Genomic DNA, 18,530 nt, shown 5'->3' with positions numbered 1-18,530 from the left:
CCAAAAGACTTTCATCAGTGCCTGAGTGTCTTCCAGCCTGGACAAGATGCCATAAGCTTTTCTCTCTGCTTCTCCCGACCAATCCAGTAAAAATGCAGAAACAAGACCATTAAATAAGAACTCTTGGAATTGCTGTGGCTTAGCAGCTTAAGAACCCGACTAGAGGATGCAGGTTCGATCCCTAGCCTTGCTCAGTGGGTTAAGGATCTAGTGTTTTTTGTTTTTGTTTTTTAGGGTTGCACCTGTGACATATGGAGATTCCCAGGCTAGGGGTTGAAACAGAGCTACAGCTGCTGGCCACAGCCACAGTAATGCCAGATCCAGGCCGAGTCTGTGATCTACACCACAGCTCATGGCAATGCTGGACCCCCGACCCACTGAACAAGCCCAGGGATCGAACAGCATCCTCATGGGTACTAGTCAGATTAATTTCTGCTGTGCCACAACAGGAACTCCAAGGAAAATATTTTTACTTTTTTGTTTGTCTGTTTACGGCTGCACTCACGGTATATGTAAATTCCAAGCCTCTGCAGCAACCCAAGCTGTTGCAGCCAGACACTTAACACACTGTGCCACAGAGGGAACTCCAAGGATCCAGTGCTGCTGCAAGTTGCAGCAGAGGTTGCAGATTCAGCTCAGATCTTTTTCGACCCTCAGCCCAGGAACTTTCCTATGCCACAGGTGCGGCCCTAAAAAGAAAACAAAAACGAAAAACCCCACCTGAACTCTGAAAGATGGAAGATAAGCTGGCGAGGGGCTCCAGGACTGGAAGAACAGCAGAGCCGTACCCCCAACAGAAGGGGACCGAGGCCCAGCATCTCCTGACCCCAGCTACTACCGGAGGGGGATCATGTATCCATCCCCACATGGACTGGAGTCTGTGACAACTCTAGCAGAACTGGCCTGAGGACCAAGGGGCAGCCTCCAGATAAGAGACCAAGGGAAGCACGTTCCTCCCCCTCCCCGCAGAGGCTCTAGGGGGTGGGGGCACTGGCTTCCAGTCCAGCCAGTCACTCTTTCTCCCCAGGGCCAGGCTCCCTTTTCCCCACCCAGAGGCGTGGGAGGGTTCAGCCCACAGAGTGCCTCCCACCCGCTCAAGAGCACCAGCAGGGACCAGCAGGATGAAGCCAATGCAGGCCAGAGAGGCCTGAGTGTTACACTCTCTTTAGAGCCGCAGGCTGTGAAAGTTGCCCAGAACCTGCATCCTGAACCCAAACAGGGTGACTGTCTGCTAAAATTAAAAACCTGAACATAAGAGGAGTTCCCGTCGTGGCGCAGTGGTTAACGAATCCGACTAGGAAACATGAGGTTGCGGGTTCAGTCCCCGGCCTTGCTCAGTGGGTTAACGATCCGGCATTGCCGTGAGCTGTGGTGTAGGTTGCAGACATGGCTTGGATCCCGCGTTGCTGTGGCTCTGGTGTAGGCCGGTGGCTACAGCTCCGATTGGACCCCTAGCCTGGGAACCTCCACATGCCGCGGGAGCAGCCCAAAGAAATAGCAAAAAGACAAAAAAAAACCCCAAAAACAAAAAACCCTGAACATAAGAGCCTAGCTGTCCAAGGTACAAAAAAGAAAAAAAAAAAAAATCACTAGTCAATCCAACAGGAAAACCACTAGATAGAAAATTTTAAAACACAGAATTGAAGTGAATGGAAACAAAAATACAAACTATCAAATTATGTGGCCTGCAGATAAGAGTGCTGAGAGGTTTTTATAGCACATCTAAAGAGGCAAGGTCTAAATCAATCGTCTAAGTTCCTACCTCAGGAAACAAGGAAAAGAAGAGCAACACAAGCAGAAACAAAGAAATTACAAAGTCAGAAGCAGAAATCAATGAAACTGAAAACAGGAAAACAACAGAGGAAATCAATGAAACAAAGAATAATTCTTTGAAAAAATTCGATAAAATGGCAAGATGGGCAAAAATACAGACAGAAATGATCAGCATGCAATGGGGGCTGTGATGGTCGATTTTACTTATTTATTTATTAGATCATTTAATTCTATTTTTAGGCCTAAATTATTTTTTTTTCATTTAAAAACAAAGTTGTATTAAAGTTTAGTTCATTTACAATGTTGTGATAATTTCTGCTGTGATAGTTAATTTTATGTGTCACCTTGACTGGGCTGAGGAAGGCCCAGAGAACGGGTTAAATGCTATTTCTGGGTGTGTACTGTGAGGGCATCTCTGTAGAGATTGGCATGTGATTCGGAGTCTGGAGATCCGCCCTCACCCATGTGGGCGGGCACCAGCCAATCTGTTGGGGGGGGCGAGGGCGGGGGCAGAGAGAAACAAAAGGCAAAGGAGCCGGATTTCACTCTCTTCTTGAGCTGGGACACCATCTCCTGCCCCTGGACACCGGAGCTCCTGGTTCTCTGGCCTTTGGATTCCAGGGCTGACACCAGTGACACCCCCTCCTCCTGCCAAACCTTTGCACTTGGACTCAACTTAGACCACCGGCTACGGCTTTCTTGCTGGTGCAGACAACAAATTATGGGACTTCTCAGCCTCCATAACTGCGTGAGCCAATTCCTGTAATAAATCTCCTCTTACCTTTATGTGTGTGTACATAGATCCTGTTTCTCTGGAGAATGCTGACAACAGGGCTAACATTACAAAGCCTGAGGACAGTACAAGGATACGAAGGTAAGGCTGCAAACAACTCGATGCTCATCAATGCAACAACTTTGAAGAGATGGACAACTCCTTGAACATTCAAATGATCAAAAATTCAAACAAGATGAAACAGATAATAGGAATAGTCCTATAACCATGAAAGAGTTGAATTTGTAACTTAAATCTTCCCCAAAGAAGTCTCTAGATCCAGCTAGTGTCAACTGGCGTTCTACCAGGTGTTGGTTTGGGATGTGCCCGTGGCACCTCCACCTACCAGGTATTTACAGTAGAATTAACAATGACTTTAAACAATTTCTTTTACACAATAGGAGGAAACATTCCTAATTCATTTTATGCGACAAGAAGTCCTTTGATACCCAAACCAGGCGAAGATAATACCAAAAACCAAAACTAAAGCCCAATATCTCGCATGACCTTAGGCACAAAAATTCTCAATAAAATAGAAGCAAATCAAATCCAAGAATGTGTAAAAATAATTATACACCATGACCAAGTGGAATTTGTTCCAGGTGGTTTGACACTTGAAGGTCAATGTCATCCACTACACCAACAGACGGAAGAAGAAAGATCATGTATCAATTGACACAGACATTTGACAAAGCACTTGACATAGTCCAAGAGCCTTTCAGATTTTTAAGAAACTTTGCAGCCAGTTAAAATAAACTTGATAAAGACCATATATAAGAGCCTTACAGCCAGCTTCGCACTTGATGGTGGAAGATTGAACACTTTCTGAGACTGGGAACAAGGCAAGGATGCTTGCTCTCAACAGAAGTGTTGTTTCTGTTTTTAATAGTATTGGAAATTCTCACCCCTGCAATAAGGAAAGAAAACAAAAAGGGAGATGGACTTGAGCATGAAAGCAGGAGGAGCTCCACTGACCAGTTCCCCAGGGAAATTGTTAAAAATTCTAAAACAACAAACATTTAAAGCTCATGGAAGGGTCTGAAGGGCAAACAGGTAAAGAAATAGCTTCTCCAAGAAAATCTGTGCCAGCGTGCTAAGGAAGCCCACCACTTGAAGCAGGGTCTTCCTTCCCTCACAAGGCGGAGCAGCCACTGCAGGGCCCAGAACCCCTGGCCCCCACCCCACGCTGCTCCTGCCACAGGGCTTTCTTCCAGGGAGGTTCCTGCTGCTGAGGTGGAGCCCCAGGCAAGGGGTGGGGCTCTCTTTTCTGCCTAGCCCCCACTTGAGGGAGAGGACTCCACTACACCAAAATTTAGAACTTCTGTATTGCAAAGGACACCATCAAGAATGTGAAAATACAGTCTACAGAATGGAGAAAATATTTGACAAGGGATCTAATTATTTTACTTTTTATGGCCATGCCCAGAGCATATGGAAGTTCCCAGGCGGGAATGAAATTCAAGCCACAGCTGCAGCATTGCAGGATCCTTAACCCCCTGCTCGGGGCTGAGGATTGAGCCTGTGCCTCCACAGCAACCTGAGCTGCTGCAGTCTCAACCCACTGTGCCACCGTGAGAACGCCAAGGGATCTGCTTCAAGAACATACAAAGAACTCCTACAATTCAATGAAACAACCTAACTAAAAACTGGACAAAGAATCTAAGTAAGTATTTCTCCAAAGACAAGTATGTGCAAACGGGCCACAGGCACATGAAAAGATATCATCAATCATCACGGAAATGACCATTAAAGCCACAATGATAGCACTCCACAGCCACCAAGATGACTGGAAGGGAAGAGTGTGCAACATGCCTAGTCACGAGCAAATGAAATGGAAGGTATCCTTCCGCACCCATCGGAGCCGCTATAGTAGTCCGTGAACACCATTTACGGGCAGGGATGCCAAGGACCTACCGCTTCTCACACCGCTGGGGGGAACGGAGGATGGCACAGCACCTCCGGAACACACCGTGGCCGTTTCTTAACCAATGAATAAATCCCATACAACCTGGAAGCTGCGTTCCCAGGGACTCGTCCCAGAGAAATGAAAACTCAGGCTTGCAGGGACGCCCCCACACAGGGTGAACTACAGCCCAACAGCAGTAAGGATGTTGGGAGATGCTGGATGAAGCTTCGGAGAACTGCCCATGAAGAAACCCAATTTCTAAAGGTTATCTACTGAACAATTCCTCTACAGCACATCCCCAAAGTAACAAAACAGAAACGAAGGGCAGGCTGGCAATTGCTGGCGGCAGAGGACAAGGCGGGGGAGGGGGGGGAGTGAGCATCTCGGTAGCGATACAGCCCTGCACGTGCACTTCTACTCCCACCGGCATCCTGGTGTGCCGTGTGCCAGAGTTCTGCAAGAGGTCACCACCTAGGGAACTGAGAGAGGGCACAGGACCACTGCATTGCATCCTGAGCTGTGGCTCCCTCTATGCCAACGCCCACGGGACTTTTTTTTTTTTTTTTTTTTTTGTGTTTTAGGGCCACACCCGTGGCACATGAAGTTCCCAGGCTAGGGGTCAAATTGGAGCTACACCTGCTGGCCTACACCATAGCCATAGCCAATGCCAGATCCAAGCCGCATCTGCCACCTACACTGCAGCTCATGGTAACGCTGGATCCTTAACCCACTGAACAAGGCCAGGGATTAAACCCGCTTCCTCTGGGTTCAATCCCTGCATCCTAGTCGGGTTTGTTAACCGCTGAGCCACGAAGGGAACTCCCCACGTGACTTGCTTTCCGAGGGACCACTTTGGAGTGGGTGGGGAATGGCTGAGGAGGGGCCCAGAGAGGAAGAGTCCTCTCCTCTGCTCAGCTCTGCTCCCATCAGCCTCCCTCCATCCCCCACTGCTGGAGGCAAATGACAGAGCCCTGTCTCCAGCAAAGCCTGCTGTGCAGGACTGGAAAGGAGAAAGCCCATTTCTTTCCAGCATCTGGCGGTGTCACTGCTGGTGCGGTGAAGGGGGCCCCGGGCCACTCCCATGACAGCGGTAGGGGCAGCAGACTGTGGCACCTGTCCTGCACTCTCACCTTCTACTTGGGTGACCGGTGCTCCTGCCTTGTGGCAGTGGAGGCCCCTGGATGGGAGGGACCTGCCCGGACGACGGTGACCCATTAGACCCTAAGCCGCGCACCGAGGACCCACCCAGCCGGCTCCCCTGGGAAGGTCCTCCTGCGCCGAAGTGCGGCACTGAGACTCGGCCTGTGCCGGGGCTGAGCGCAGGCCCTGAGCAGCAGGCCGGCCACATATGAAGGTGTGAACATGAGAAGGTCCTCTGTGGGTGGCAGAGAAGCTGGGACACCGGCAGCTGATGACACGTTTATTGAGCAGCCTGCCACCACCCCACTTCCAACCACGGTCCTGCACTGAGATCTGTCCTCAAGTGTGCCACCCCCTTGCCGCCCAGACTCTGGGGCAGTCCGGCCCCCTGGGCACAAGGTCCTGGCTGTGAGACAGGTCACTTGGCCAGCTCCTCTGCCACTGCTTTGCGCATCTTGTCCTTGAGGTAGGCGCTCTTCTGCCACTCAGACTTGAGTTCCAGCCACTCGTAGTACGGGACCTGGGGGAGACAGTGGAGACGAGTCAGGGTGGGCGGGGACTCGTGCTGGCCCCACTGCACTGCACCCCACACTCCTGGCCGGCTCAGAGCTGCAGGGGCCCACAACTACTCGAGACCAAGGGTGACTTCTGAAATTTTCAAGGCAAAACAAAAAGGAGTTTCTGTGTGGCCCAGGGGGTGGAGGTTTCTGCGGCACAGGTTCGATCTCCCTGTGATCTGCATGCTGACGGCACAGCCCACACAACCCACACAACCCCCAAAACGACCACAAAACACAAACACCCAGGACAGCCACTCCTATTTTCTGGCCCCTACGGGACAAACTGCTTCCTGGGGCAGAGGTCTCTGAGGTAAAAAGCTAGAGCCAGGCCCCAGGGCTGGCACACAGCACAGAGGTGTGCCAGACACACACGGACACCTCGACCCAGGCACCTGGCTGTGGAGAGGCATCACTGATAACTTAAAAGTTGTGTGACGTTGGGAAAAAATACAAGAGCTTCCAAGCTTGCCTGTCCTCACCCGTGGATGGGGAACCCCAGCAGGCCACCCTCGAGAGCTGGGACCTGTGTGAGCACCAGCTCCTCCATCACCCGAGCAGGAGCGGGGCCTTCTCCCTGTGCCCTTGCCGCCCGTCCAACAGACACTCACGTCGACCAGCAGGAAGCCAGCGGCCAGCAGGTGGCGCCGGGCCAGCACAAAGCGCCCCAGCAAGTCTTTGCTTCGGCTGTTGAAGTTGGGGAACTCCCAGCACAGGAAGGCCAGCCTGCAGGGGGACAGGGGACGCTGCGGGTGCCTTCAGCTCTCCCGGGCCCCGAGCAACAGGCCGGCCAGGGCCCTGGGAGCGAAGAGGGCTATCAGAGGAGGGTCCAGTCTGTCGGGCCTGGGGGTTGTGTGGCTCCTACCTCTTGGCCCCAGCGGGCAGCGGCTGGCTCCCAGAGGGCTGGGCGAGATGAGGAGCCACAAAGTCCCTCAGGGGCAGGAGCTGGCTGTCGGCGTCCAGCAGGACCTCAGCATCTGGGGAGAGCACGGAACGAAAATGTGCTCGGGACTGTGCCTGGGAGACCAACTGGGCTGAGAGGCCCCCGCCCAGCTCCGTGGATGGACAGAGACCCTGGAGAGCAGAGGAGGCAGGTTTAATTTCGTCCCCGACAGGACTGCCGGGAGGGGGAGGGGAGGGCCCTCACCCAGAATCCAGCCATATCGTGTGGCCACCAAGAAGCTGCCCTTGTTGGCGCTCCCCAGCAGTCCCTTCAGTGTCTCCTGCAGCTCCTTCTGCAAGGGGGTCACCTTCTTGTCAAGGGCGGAGGGCCTGGGGACCAAGGCTGAGGATGGCAAGTGGGGGCCTGTGTACTCGGGGTGCTCCAGCTGGGCAGTGGCGTTGATATGGAGCAGCTTCTGGAAGGTGCTTTGATCCTTTGGGGACTTGTCACCTAAGGGGAGAGGATGGAGTCAGAAGGGAGGGCAGGAGCACTGGGATGGAGGGACACAGAGGCCAGGAGGGGGCGCCAGAGGCACCCCCGTACCCAAGTCTCACCAGGGACTCTGGGTTGGGAGCAGCAGAAAGAGGGTCTGCTGGTCACTCACGAGGAGTGGCCAGAGCAGGAGTGAGTGCAGGGTGAGCCCCGGCCTGCCCGTCTCCCTCCTGCTCAGGCAGCCTCTCCGCTTCGGCAGTTGTGGGTTCAGGCGGGAGAGGGCACCACGGGCTTGCCCTCACTCAGGAGAGGCTCACCTAGAAACTGGCCGTGAAGTTCAGGGCGGAGCACAGCCTGCAGCTCGGCCTCCCTGGCCTGCTGCAGCACACACAGGGACCACACCACGTCCACCTGCAGGGCTGGCTCCAGGCCTGCCAGCTGCGACCCCAGCTTCTCATGCACCTGGGCAAGGACCGGGCGGGGTGGAGAGAGCGGGCTCTGCTCAGGGGCCAGACCTCCCTGGCCAGGCCCAAAGGGGCGATGGGGAGCAACCCTTGGTCAGGCTTGGGGCACCCCTGGTGGAAGGTACCAGACACCCTCTTCCTCTCCCAGGCCCGATGTGGACAGCAGCTGGGCTACCCCTGCCCCTCCCACTGGCAGGGACCCACGGCACAAAACCACGTCGCCAGGAGGAGCTGGGGGTTGTAAAAGGGGAAGCAGCCGGCTGGCTGCGGTGGGGTCCTCTGGGGGGCGCTTCGGGTCATGGCCGTCCACACCTAGGACGCTCTGACCACTCCAAGTGGACTGAGATCTCTGGGCCTCAGCAGGGCATTAAGGGAGCACTAGGAGGTGAGCACAGGGGTTCCAGGCCTGACGGCACTGTGAGCCACCAGGTATGCTCCCACCCGGGCCGCCACGCTGGATTTTGCGTGATTGGCCCCCGGACATGCCCTGGGGCACCTATCTGACTCTAGCCAGCTCCCTCCATGCCAGGCCTTCTTCCTTACTACCTCTGCGCCCAGGGCTCCTTGGCAGAAGTCCACCCCCTCACCCCCGCAAGTCCCGAGCTGCTTCTTCGTGGAGGGTTGAGCATCAGTGGGAGGGAGGGGGATGGGGCAGGGGGAGCAGAAGACTGTACCAGGCTGAAGAACTGGTCCTCCCGTTCTGGCCGGAAGTTCACACGGGCGAAAGCCAGGAGCATGTTGCACAGGTGTGGCAGAGCGATGCTCTGGGCTCTGTCCAGGACGTGCTGGGCCGGTCACAGAGGGCAGAAGGGCGGGATGAGAGGGGCCTGGTGGTCAGTCCCCGGTGCCCACAAGCCCCCCACCATAAGGGCTAATTTACACATGGCAGCGGGTGGAGGGCCAGACCCTAGCCTCTCAGAGATAATCACACACGCAAAGGCCCCTGACGACAGCTTTACAAATACCCTTCAGCCCATAAACGCAGTTCTGACCTGTGGCACATAAACCTAAGAGCCAGCACCCTCTTTCTTCTCAACGCCACCTGGGGCGGCTGGAAATTTGGGGAGAGCACTGAGTGGGTTCCCGGCCTTGCTGTCTGCACCGCTCCCCGCACAGCCACTCAATGACAGACAAAAACGCCAACGTGTGGCGAAAGACTGGAGATAATCATTCTCAACTACTCTTTCTCTCGCTACTGAGTCACACAGGGTCTCTCCAAATAAGCCAGAGTAAGGTGCCACATGTGCCACCAGGAAGCGGCTACAGGCTGCTGGGCCCCTGATGAGGCAACCAGGGAGCTGGCTCAAGCAGGCGGTCAGGCAGAGGACTCTCGGGTCTGCACCCCAGCTCACCTGGGCAAAGGCCTCAAACAGGGGCAGGCTGAGCCACTTAAGGAAGGCAAAGGACTTGGTGCAGCGGGCCACCTCGCTGGAAGTCAGGCTAGGCGTGTGGGGCAGCAGGTCAGCAGCCAGGCGCTGGAACACCTGGGTCTGGTGGAAGCCGAGTTTGCCTTGGGGACAGAGCCTGGGATTTAACCGGTGAGCATCCGCAGGCTCTCCTTGGGCCCACACCCCAGCCCGCCCTGGTCTCAAGGAGTAAGAGCTTCGTGTCTGTAACCAAATTTATCCCTGAGGCCCAACAGAGAGGATCAGGGCCCATGAGTCACAGTGTTTCTGTGGCAGCCTCTTGGGCCAGTGTCTGCCATGGGCGGGCAGGCACTGAATTTGACACAGCTGCGGCCACAGCTCGCCCCCTCCCTCTGCTGCCCGCACCCGGGCTCACCATAGGCATAGGCCAGGTCCAGGAGGATGCTTTTCGTCAGGGTGAAGGGCTTCTGGACCAGGTGGTAAGAGACAGCCCGCAGCAAGGGCACCGAGCGCCGGTTCTGAGCTGCCAACATCACCAGTACCTTCCGCAGCTCCTCAGGGCCAAACTGCTCCACCAGCTCCAGGCACTGTCAACCACAGCCGGCAGGGGTCAGCTCGGTGGCCCGAGGGCCAGGGGTCCCATGCAGTGAGGCCCTGCGAGACAGCAACTGGGCCTGAGCTTACTAAACACAGGCCCCGTCTGTGCAGGGCCTGCCTCAGCTCCCAGCCCAGGGGCACCATGTTCGCAGCCAAACTTATCCCCAGGTCCCAGAGCAGGAGACCCAGGGCCCATGAGCTGCAAGCTTGCTGTGGCAGTCGTTTGGGCCAGTCCCCGCCACGACAGAGCAGGGACTGAATTTGACTTGACTGCAGGGCCAAGGCGGGGTGGCCGACATGGTCTCTAGGAAGCACCCACCAGAAGGGGAGCCACTGGGCTTGCCTGACCCTGCCTTCTCTGCGTTACACCTAAGACAAAGGAGAGCACCTTTCCCGCCACTGCCAGGATGCTTGGAGGAGCCAGTGGGCACGGAGTGCCGCCTGCAGCCACCTGAAGCGCAAGTCCCTCTAGCGCCACGCCCCAGACTCCATGGACGGAAGCTGCCAGGGCTCCTGCCCCTGTACCTTGTCCTCCAGGCGGTTCATCAGCGACTGGGAGAGGTGTCCTATCTTCACCATCATGGCCACCACTGTGCGCCCGTCATCGATTTCCGTCCAGCGCCGCTCCAGGTGCACAAGCAGCTCAGCCAGCAGCTCCTGGGAGCCCTGCTCCTGCATGTAGGTGGCGCTGGACTCGGCCAGGAAGGCCAGGTGCTTGTACCTGAGCCTGCGCATGCGCCAGCGGACCTCCTGCTCCACCGACTGCAGCTCCTTGGAGGTCGCCGGGAGCCCCAGCGCGTAGAGACTCCGGAGCAGCTTCACGAGGGTCCCGTGCCAGACTGCATTTATCTGGGTGGGGGACACAGGTAAAGTCACACCCGAGTCCCTGATGATCCAAGGGTCTGAGCTGGGGCTACCTCCCCAGAACCAGTTCCTGACCCATCATTTTAAGGCAGGCACTTCTTGCAGGGGCACCAGGCTGCTCCTCATGGCCTGTCTTCGGACCCTGGTTCTCCAGCCTCCAATAAACTCTACTTCTGTGCCAGCCAGCCAGCCGTTTGCTATCACGGCAAGAACTCAGAGGGATAAGGCAACTCCGCCAAGAGCTTCCCTAGCACAAATTCCACTGGTGCGGCTGATTCAATGGAGACCTGGCTATAGCTCTGCATGGGGGGCACCCCTGACCATGCTTGTCTCTCATGCACGGACCTGAGCTGCATGCCAACTGCCAAGTCCAGGGGCCAGAAAGAAGCCCGTAGGAGTGGGTCAAGAAGGGACCATTAGGTCAGTTTTGTCAACCAGCTCATTTTTTTTTTGGTTTGTTTTTGGCTTTTTACAGCTGCACCCACAGAAGTCCCCAGGCTAGGGGTTGAATCAGAGGTACGGCTGCCGGCGTACACCACAGCAACGCTGGATCCTTAACCCAATGAGTGAGGCCAGGGACTGAACCTGCATCCTCATGGGTAGTTGGATTCGCTTCCTCTGAGCCACAACCAGAACTCCAACCCATCTTTTGCTTGCAGTGACAATTAGAGTTTTTAGCTATCAAAAACAATGACAGTAGTTCTCTAGGGGATCCAGTGTTGCTCTTGCTGTGGCGAGAGTTCGATCCCTGGACCGGGAACTTCTGCATACCATAGGTGGGGCCAGGATAAAACAAACAGAAACAACACTGACTTTTCTTCAGGAAGATAACTGTCGGGTCTGAGATGCTCCAGAACCTATACCCCTTTTCTCTAAGAGTTTCTATCAACAAGGAGCTTCTTGTGAATGCAACTGCTGCTTTAGAGCAGAGATGGCCTTGCCCTCCCTCCAGTGGTGTGACTGAAGCCAGCCAGGTGTCCATGGGGCCCAATGCTGTGCAGGAAAGTTCTTTGTGGGTAAAAGATTCCTGTTGTCACAGAGTCCGGCCCACTCTGAAACTCCGGGCGCTGGGGGACGAGCAGCCGGCTGGCCACTTGTTCAGACTCCCCTACCAGTTCTCATCAAACCAAGCATCCTGTGAGGCCTCCTCACCCCACGCTCCCCATTTCCCCCAAATCTTGGTGTGAACAGCACAACCTGAATCTGCACCCAGCAATGGGACCAGCTCTGCCAGCTCCACTCCTGCACCTTGGTGACCCAGTTGTTCCCAGGCCTCAGAGAAATATGGGGGCCACCTGAGGAGCCCAGACCTCCCCTCGCGGAAGGCAGCCTGTGGTACACGAGTCTGGCTCTGTCCTTTGCTGTGCTAAGGCTCTTAATGCTGCCACGCTGCACGCCTCCTGACCCCCGGTCTGTGAAATGAGGCTGCAGCTGAGAGTAGGAACTGAAATCACACACACGAGAGGAGGGGCAAGAGAAGGGCTGCTATGGGAAGGGCTGGGCAGGAGAATGGCCCAGACAGCAGGCGGGACCTTTAAAAGAAAGCTTTGTCACTGGTTATATTTATTTCTAAACACTTTGTTGCCAGTTTGTTACTGGCTTATAATTTTGTTATAGTGTTCAGTCCTTTTTTTTTTTTTTTTAGGGCCACACCCACGGCATATGGAGGTTCCCAGGCTAGGGGTCGAATTGGAGCTGTAGCCACCGGCCTACGCCAGAGCCACAGCAACGTGGGATCCAAGCCGTGTCTGCAACCTACACCACAGCTCACAGCAACGCTGGATCCTTAACCCACTGAGCAAGGGCAGGGATCAAACCCGCAACCTCATGGTTCCCAGTTGCATTCATTATCCACTGTGCCATGACGGGAACTCCCTCAGTCTTTTTTTTAAATGGCTGCCCCCAACCCTGCATATGGAGTTTCCGGGCCAGGGATTGAATCTGAGTTGCAGCTGCAACCTAAGCTGCACTGCGGGATCCTTAACCCACTGGGCTGGGGGTTGAACCTGTACCTCCAGTGATCCGGGCACCTGCAGTCGGATTCTTCTTTTTTTCCCCCACCTTATCACACCACCGATTGAAGCAAAACAACACGACACGCTGCTGCTTCACCCAAAAGTGGTGTTTTCACTCTGCCCTTTCTTGACGGCTCAGTGGGTCATATTCAAAAGGCCCCCTGAGTGCTTTTAGAAAGGGGATGCAGTAGGATTCTAAACCCACTGTGCCACAGCGGGAACGCCACAAGGTTCAGTCTTGTCTCTAAAGCTTCGCTTCCACTAAGTGTGTTTAAAATGTTCGATAAATAACAACTAGAATTATAGCCTTAGAACAAGAGATCTAATTAGGATAAAATTTATTTTACGGGTCTTTTTGTCTTTTAGGGCTGCACCCATGGTGTATGGAGGTTCCCAGCTAGGGGGTCCAATCAGAACTGTAGCCACTGGCCTACACCAGAGCCACAGCAAGATGGGATTCAAGCTGCGTCTGTGACCTACACCACAGCTCAGGGCAATGCTGGATCCTTAACCCACTGAGCAAGGCCAGGGACTGAACCTGCCTCCTCATGGATGTCAGTCCGGTTCGCTAACTGCTGAGCCACGACAGGAACTCCCTGATTAAGATAATTTTTATGAGCTACATTCTCAGCAAGAAATACAACTTGTACTGCAACCCCAACACCTCCTCACTTCACTAAAAGAGACTTCCAGGAAAAGCTTCCCTCGCTGCAAGGGGAATGGTTTCCACAGTATTCTCCACGACACTGAAAACAGTTGGTCACACCTCCCACGCTTTCAGGACCCGCAGTTTAGTGCAGTCCTCCTGAGCTGTGAATGTCCTCATTATCCCAGACAAGCAGGCACAGGACGGCGCCCCCGGCCCCCGCCAAGACCAGGGGAGCGAGGGCCAGCAGAGCCAGCGTGAGGGCTCTACCTCCCTTCTGCGCCGCCGCGGGCCCTCTGCCTGCAGCCAACGCCGCGACGCCTGGGGAAGAGCCTGCATGACAGGAGTCCTGAGTGCTTTTCAGTCTCCTCACGCTGAAGAGAGACTGGGGTGAGCTCGACCCCTCAACTCCTGCCACACATAGGTAGGTCCCTTCTCTCCACGCTCCTCCTTTAAGGATCTGACCGGCTGGATGACATCTACGCCCTTCCCCTGTCACTCCTCCTCTTCTCCAGCTTCCACTACGTCTGAGGGCAGCCAGACGCACTGAGAGGAAGCAGGCCCGAGCCCCGCGCTGCTGTTTACTGTGTCCTGGCTGCCTGCCCAAAAGATGAGGACAGCAGTGTTCAGCTCACGGGGCTGCTGTGAGAATTAACAGGATAAAGTACTTTGGAATCTCCGAAACGAGAAACACAAACAGACTACAGGATGTTGGGGAACTAAGCACTCAGCAGAGCTCCCGTCTATACCTACGAAGCAACCGGAGGCTTTGGGCTCCAGAACCCACCTGGCTGTTAACAAGACGGAGAAGGTGCTGAAAGCGGGCATCCTTGATGAGCAAGGCTTTGTCTTTCGGCTTCTCAGACAGCAGGCGGGAGAGCTGGATGACCATGAGGGCCGCGCGGTTCTGGTGCAGACAGTGGCCGCCACCAAGCAGCGCCAGGATCTCCTCTGGCTGGGTGGCCCTCTCGATGAGATGGTCCACCTCCTGGCGCTCCGGGTAGGGAGTAAACACTTGTCCCCTCTCCACAAGCTCTGACAAGGAACCAGGGAGGTGGGAGCTGGGCGAGGTAGCCGAGGAGGTCAGAGTCCTGGGGGCTCCCCGGGTGAGTCTCGGCTGGCCAACCGGAGACATGGCAGGGGCCAGACGGGCGGCCTCTCTCAGGAGGCACGTGCATCGCCTCACCAGGCGAGATGCCATGACTGGTAGCCCGGTGGTGGGGAGGGAAGACTGCTAGCAAGGGAGTCCAAAGCCCTGCAGAGCAAAAGGAGAGAGAAGGGGGTGGTGTGGGGGGCGGCTCCTGACTCACAAACACAACAGAAGAACATGCTGAATGGAGTCACTGCCACACTTCCCACAAAGCAGCCTGAGCCCCTCCTGACTGTCCACACGCAACAGTGTTTTCTGAAGCAAAAATCTGAAGGCTCCCACCCCCCACCCCTAGATTAGAATACAACCAAATATCCAAAATCAGAGCATCACAGCTTGGGCTGGAGGATTTTAGTCTTGGTTGTGTAGTCACCTCGGGAATGGTGAACCACTGCAGAATCCCAGGCCCGTCCAAGACTTCCAGAGTGGGTTTCTCTGCAAACAGCATTCCTTTTTTGGGGGGGTAGAGGTTGCTATACCCACAGCAGGTGGAAATTCCTGGGCCAGGGATTGAACCCGTGCCACAGCTGTGACCAGAGCCACGGCAGTGATACCAGAGCCTAACCCATTGAGCCACGAGGGAACTCCTTTTTGTTGGAGGTCCCATTGTGACTCATTGGGTTAAGAACTGGACATAGTCTCAGTGAAGATGCAGGTTCAAGCCCTGGCCTCGCTCAGTGGGTTAAGGATCTGGCGTTGCCACAAGTTGCAGTGAGGGTTGCAGATGTGGCTTGGATCTGGTGTTGCTGGGGCTGTGACACAGGCAGGCAGCTGTACCTCTGATTTGACCCCTAGCCTAGGAACTTCCACATGCTGCAAGTGTGGCCCTAAAAAGCAAAAAAATGAAAAAAAAAATTTTTTTTAAAGTACCCAGGATTAAAAATTATTACCTTACAGTAGAGACGATGAGACAGAATTTTTTTTTTTTTTTTTTTGGTCTTTTTCATCTCTTCAGGGCTGCGCCTGTGGCATATGGAATTTCCCAGGCTGGGGGGTTGAATCAGAGCTCTAACTGCCGGCCTGTATCACAGCCACAGCAATGCTGGATCCGAGCTGTGTCTGCGACCTACACCAGAACTCATGGCAATGCTGGATCCTTAATCCACGGAGAGAGGCCAGGGATTGAACCTGCAACCTCATGGCTCCTAGTCTGATTCATTTCCCCTGTGCCACGACGGGAACTACTTTTTTTTTTTCTTTTGGAGACAGAATATTTTAAATTAGACTACTCCTGGAAAACCCTGGACATATAATCCATACATATCCCAGAACTCCTGAGGTGTAGAAATATTTTAATACTTACAGACATGTGAGTGAACCTCCCCAAACCAACTTACGGTATTACACCACTGACATACTAAACACACATACATCCCTTCTAAGAGCCAAATTCCCTAACCAACTATAAAAAGCACTTCTTAATATGGCCCAGAATTATATTCCCAGTTTTACCTCTTCTTCCTCCCTGGAACACACGCCCTCAGTCTAAACAGGCCTTGCACTTTCATTACACCTTGGTAGGGCAAGGCAGGGCAGGGCAGGGTAAGGCCTGTTGCCTCTCTCTTTTTTTTTAACCCCAACACAGGGCACAGGAAATCACTCTCCACCTTTCCACACCCAGACAAAACCTTACCTACCCCATGAATTTGTTACATATCCCGATGCCGCTGCTTTCAACAATTCTGTCCTGCTCACCAGTGTGATTAACTGACCTCGTAAGGCACCGCCCGGGAACGACAAAAGGTTAACCTGGGCCTCTCCGGTGCCAAAGCAGAGAGCGTGTGGGATCTTCGACCCAGTTCTGAGACATTTTATTTTTATAAGAGCTGATCATGGCAGCTGTAAAATGCTTTAACAAAGAGGCTCAGCGAGAAGGAACACTGGCCCAAGGGCAATATGCACCTCCCACGGAGCCCCAGCAGCGGGGAAGGACCGGAAGCGTTCCCTACTGAAGGCAGCCCAACGAGCTGGGTAAGTAACAAGTTGAGAAGCCCAACTGGATTTACGGAAACACCAACCCGGAACCTCGGCCCTCGGGCTTAGAACGACCCGCACGAAGGCCAGCGGGGTAGACGCCGAGGGCCAAAGCGTGGCTCGCAGGTGGGTACGCCGCACCTCGGGAGAGGGAGCGTGCGCACGAGCGCGCGCGGCTCAGAACAGGGCCCAGCCCCTGCCCCGCACCCCTAACCCCTCCATCCCAGCGCGCCCTCCCGGTCTCCTCTCCTGGCCACGCCCCCCTTGCCTTCAGGACCCCCTCCCCCCGGGCCCCGAGACCTACGGCGCCACCGCCGCCGCCGTCACGAGCGCCGCCGCTGACCTCCATGCGCCCGAGCACGGCCCTCGTTCCACACGGCGCGGCGCGCTCGCTTTCGTCACTCGGAGCGCCGCCGGAAGCGAGGCTCGCCGCCCGCCTCCGGGCCAGAAGTCGCTCCCGCTTCCGTTTCCCTGCCGCTGACTTCCGGTCGGGTGCCATCTTTGCTGAGGGCGCAAACTGGCTAATGGGAAGGGAAGTGACGGACCGTCGTGGAACGGTGTCGGGAGAATGGGCGGGGAAAGAGTAAAAGGCTCGGAAATAAAGGCTAGGAGGCTGGGGCGCCCGCCAGTCAGTCCCCAGCCCCCATTCGGAGTGCAGGAGGCGACCCTCAGTCGTCGGTTGTCCTCACCCCGCCTCCCCCGCCTCTCCTGCCTGCCCCGCGCGCCTCTCCCAGTTGATTGAGAAGCGCCGTCTGCAAACTGCCCAGGGGTGGGCTGGGCTCTGACCCGGTGGGCGGCCGCTCGGTATAGGTGTGCCGAAAGGTAGGCACGATTTGCTTAGGTCTTGCAGTTTTTCCAGAAAAGAACCTAGGACTCTGGAATTTTAAGTGCAATGTACTGATTTTTGAGTATTGACTTTTAATTTTATAAAAGAATGAAAGTGCGGGGAAAGCCAAACAAGAGGTCTGTAAAGAGACTCAATTAATTTTTCTTCCTGCAGAAGTTTTTATTTCCTTGATATAAAGAATTGTCTTGTTGCGGTTTAAGATTCCACGTATTTATTGCAAATTCTCCCCAAGATCCGTCTCCAGTTGTCTAAGTCTCTCGAGATGTTCCAACACTTCACATACGTCATACATTTAATCTTAACTGAGGAAGTTTCTTCCTGAGCCTTCTGACCTCCAGGGCGTATTATCACCACTATGTTCTCAGGGCAGGTGTCATCCTGGGAGTCTCCCTTTACCACGTCCTAAGTGTTCCTTTTGCTTCTCTCTCATTTCCTAGGTCTTTTATCGTATTTCTTGGTTTATCCCCTTGTTTGGGTAGAGCACATTTTCCAGTACCTCTGTGAGAGAGGATGCCAAGGAGGTAAGTTTTAAAGGCCTTTTGCAGGTTTAGAATGTCTTTATTATATCCTCCTGCCTGATTGATAGTTTGCCTGCATATTTTATCACTTTTTTTTTAATTTTTATTTTTTGGCCTCTCTCACAGCATAGGAAAGTTCCTGGGCCAGGGATGGAACCTGAACCACAGTGGTGACCTGAGGCTCAGCAGGGACAATGCCGAGTCTTTAACTGCTAGGCCACAGGGACCCCCTGGCTGGGTATTTTAGAAGTCATTTCCTGATTTCGAAGGCTACTCTGTGAACCTCTAGCTCGTTAGTGTCTCACGTTTACGAGGCGTCCAGAAGTTGTATGTGAGATGTTTGTTCCCCCTCCCTCCCTCCCTACATTTAGAACTGCCACAGTCATTGGATTTTTGCAAGGTAACCCTGCTCTTGCAGAGGGCTGAGGCAGTCCATTCCAGATGCCCTCTGTTATCTTCTTTGGAGAGAAGTTTCTGGCCTTTTTTGGGGAGGGGATAGAGAGAGGTAGTTATTCAGGTTGTGGATTGGGGGAGAGGATCTGACTTTTAAAGACATCTTCAAAAT

At 54.4% G+C, this 18,530-nt stretch overlaps 2 protein-coding genes and 3 non-coding genes across 15 annotated transcripts in view; 1 reads left to right on the top strand and 4 right to left on the bottom strand.

The window, feature by feature from the left end:
- Positions 1-5,856: 5,856 nt before the first annotated feature.
- On the bottom strand, positions 5,857-17,004 carry TBRG4 (transforming growth factor beta regulator 4). 8 transcript variants are annotated; one of them, NM_001123101.2, is given in 11 exon segments: positions 5,857-6,111; positions 6,760-6,874; positions 7,014-7,125; positions 7,296-7,541; positions 7,841-7,985; positions 8,662-8,772; positions 9,340-9,497; positions 9,770-9,941; positions 10,477-10,800; positions 14,264-14,731; positions 16,905-17,004. In NM_001123101.2, coding segments are annotated over 10 exon segments (1,899 nt in total). In that variant the 5' UTR covers positions 14,678-14,731; positions 16,905-17,004; the 3' UTR covers positions 5,857-6,009.
- Positions 9,592-9,725, bottom strand: LOC146395084 (small nucleolar RNA SNORA5). Its single transcript, XR_014834470.1, has one exon. It is a non-coding gene; the product is annotated as a small nucleolar RNA SNORA5 (small nucleolar RNA).
- On the bottom strand, positions 10,092-10,226 carry LOC146395083 (small nucleolar RNA SNORA5). Its single transcript, XR_014834471.1, has one exon. It is a non-coding gene; the product is annotated as a small nucleolar RNA SNORA5 (small nucleolar RNA).
- LOC146395082 (small nucleolar RNA SNORA21) lies at positions 12,876-13,012 on the bottom strand. The gene has a single exon (XR_014834473.1). It is a non-coding gene; the product is annotated as a small nucleolar RNA SNORA21 (small nucleolar RNA).
- The window catches only part of RAMP3 (receptor activity modifying protein 3), a 61,544-nt gene continuing 59,587 nt past the window's right edge, over positions 16,574-18,530 (top strand). For 2 of the 4 annotated variants that reach the window (XM_085004829.1, XM_085004828.1), the window contains exons 1-2: positions 17,157-17,422; positions 17,885-17,968. The gene's annotated coding sequence lies outside the window, so the exon portion shown is untranslated. Of the gene's footprint in view, positions 16,727-17,156; positions 17,423-17,884; positions 17,969-18,530 lie in introns of those variants that run through there. The other 2 variants (XM_085004830.1, XM_085004831.1) reach the window with 2 other exon arrangements.

Source organism: Sus scrofa, chromosome 18 (assembly GCF_054392235.1).
Source record: "Sus scrofa isolate SSC_HxYL_T2T_F1_AM1 chromosome 18, Sscrofa_HxYL_maternal_Yorkshire_Landrace_v2.0, whole genome shotgun sequence".
Classification (NCBI taxonomy): Eukaryota; Metazoa; Chordata; class Mammalia; order Artiodactyla; family Suidae; genus Sus; species Sus scrofa.
This window is presented reverse-complemented; position numbering and strand designations above follow the sequence as displayed.

Excerpts from the sequence above, each read along its gene's own strand:
- TBRG4 (XM_005673333.4), bottom strand. The coding sequence starts at position 14,677 with ATGGCATCTCGCCTGGTGAGGCGATGCACGTGCCTCCTGAGAGAGGCC. Across the intron at positions 10,801-14,263 it reads TCCGTCTTGTTAACAGCCAG|ATAAATGCAGTCTGGCACGG; the intron begins GTGGGTTCTGGA and ends TCCCCCACCCAG. Across the intron at positions 6,112-6,759 it reads CTGGCTTCCTGCTGGTCGAC|GTCCCGTACTACGAGTGGCT; the intron begins GTGAGTGTCTGT and ends TGTCTCCCCCAG.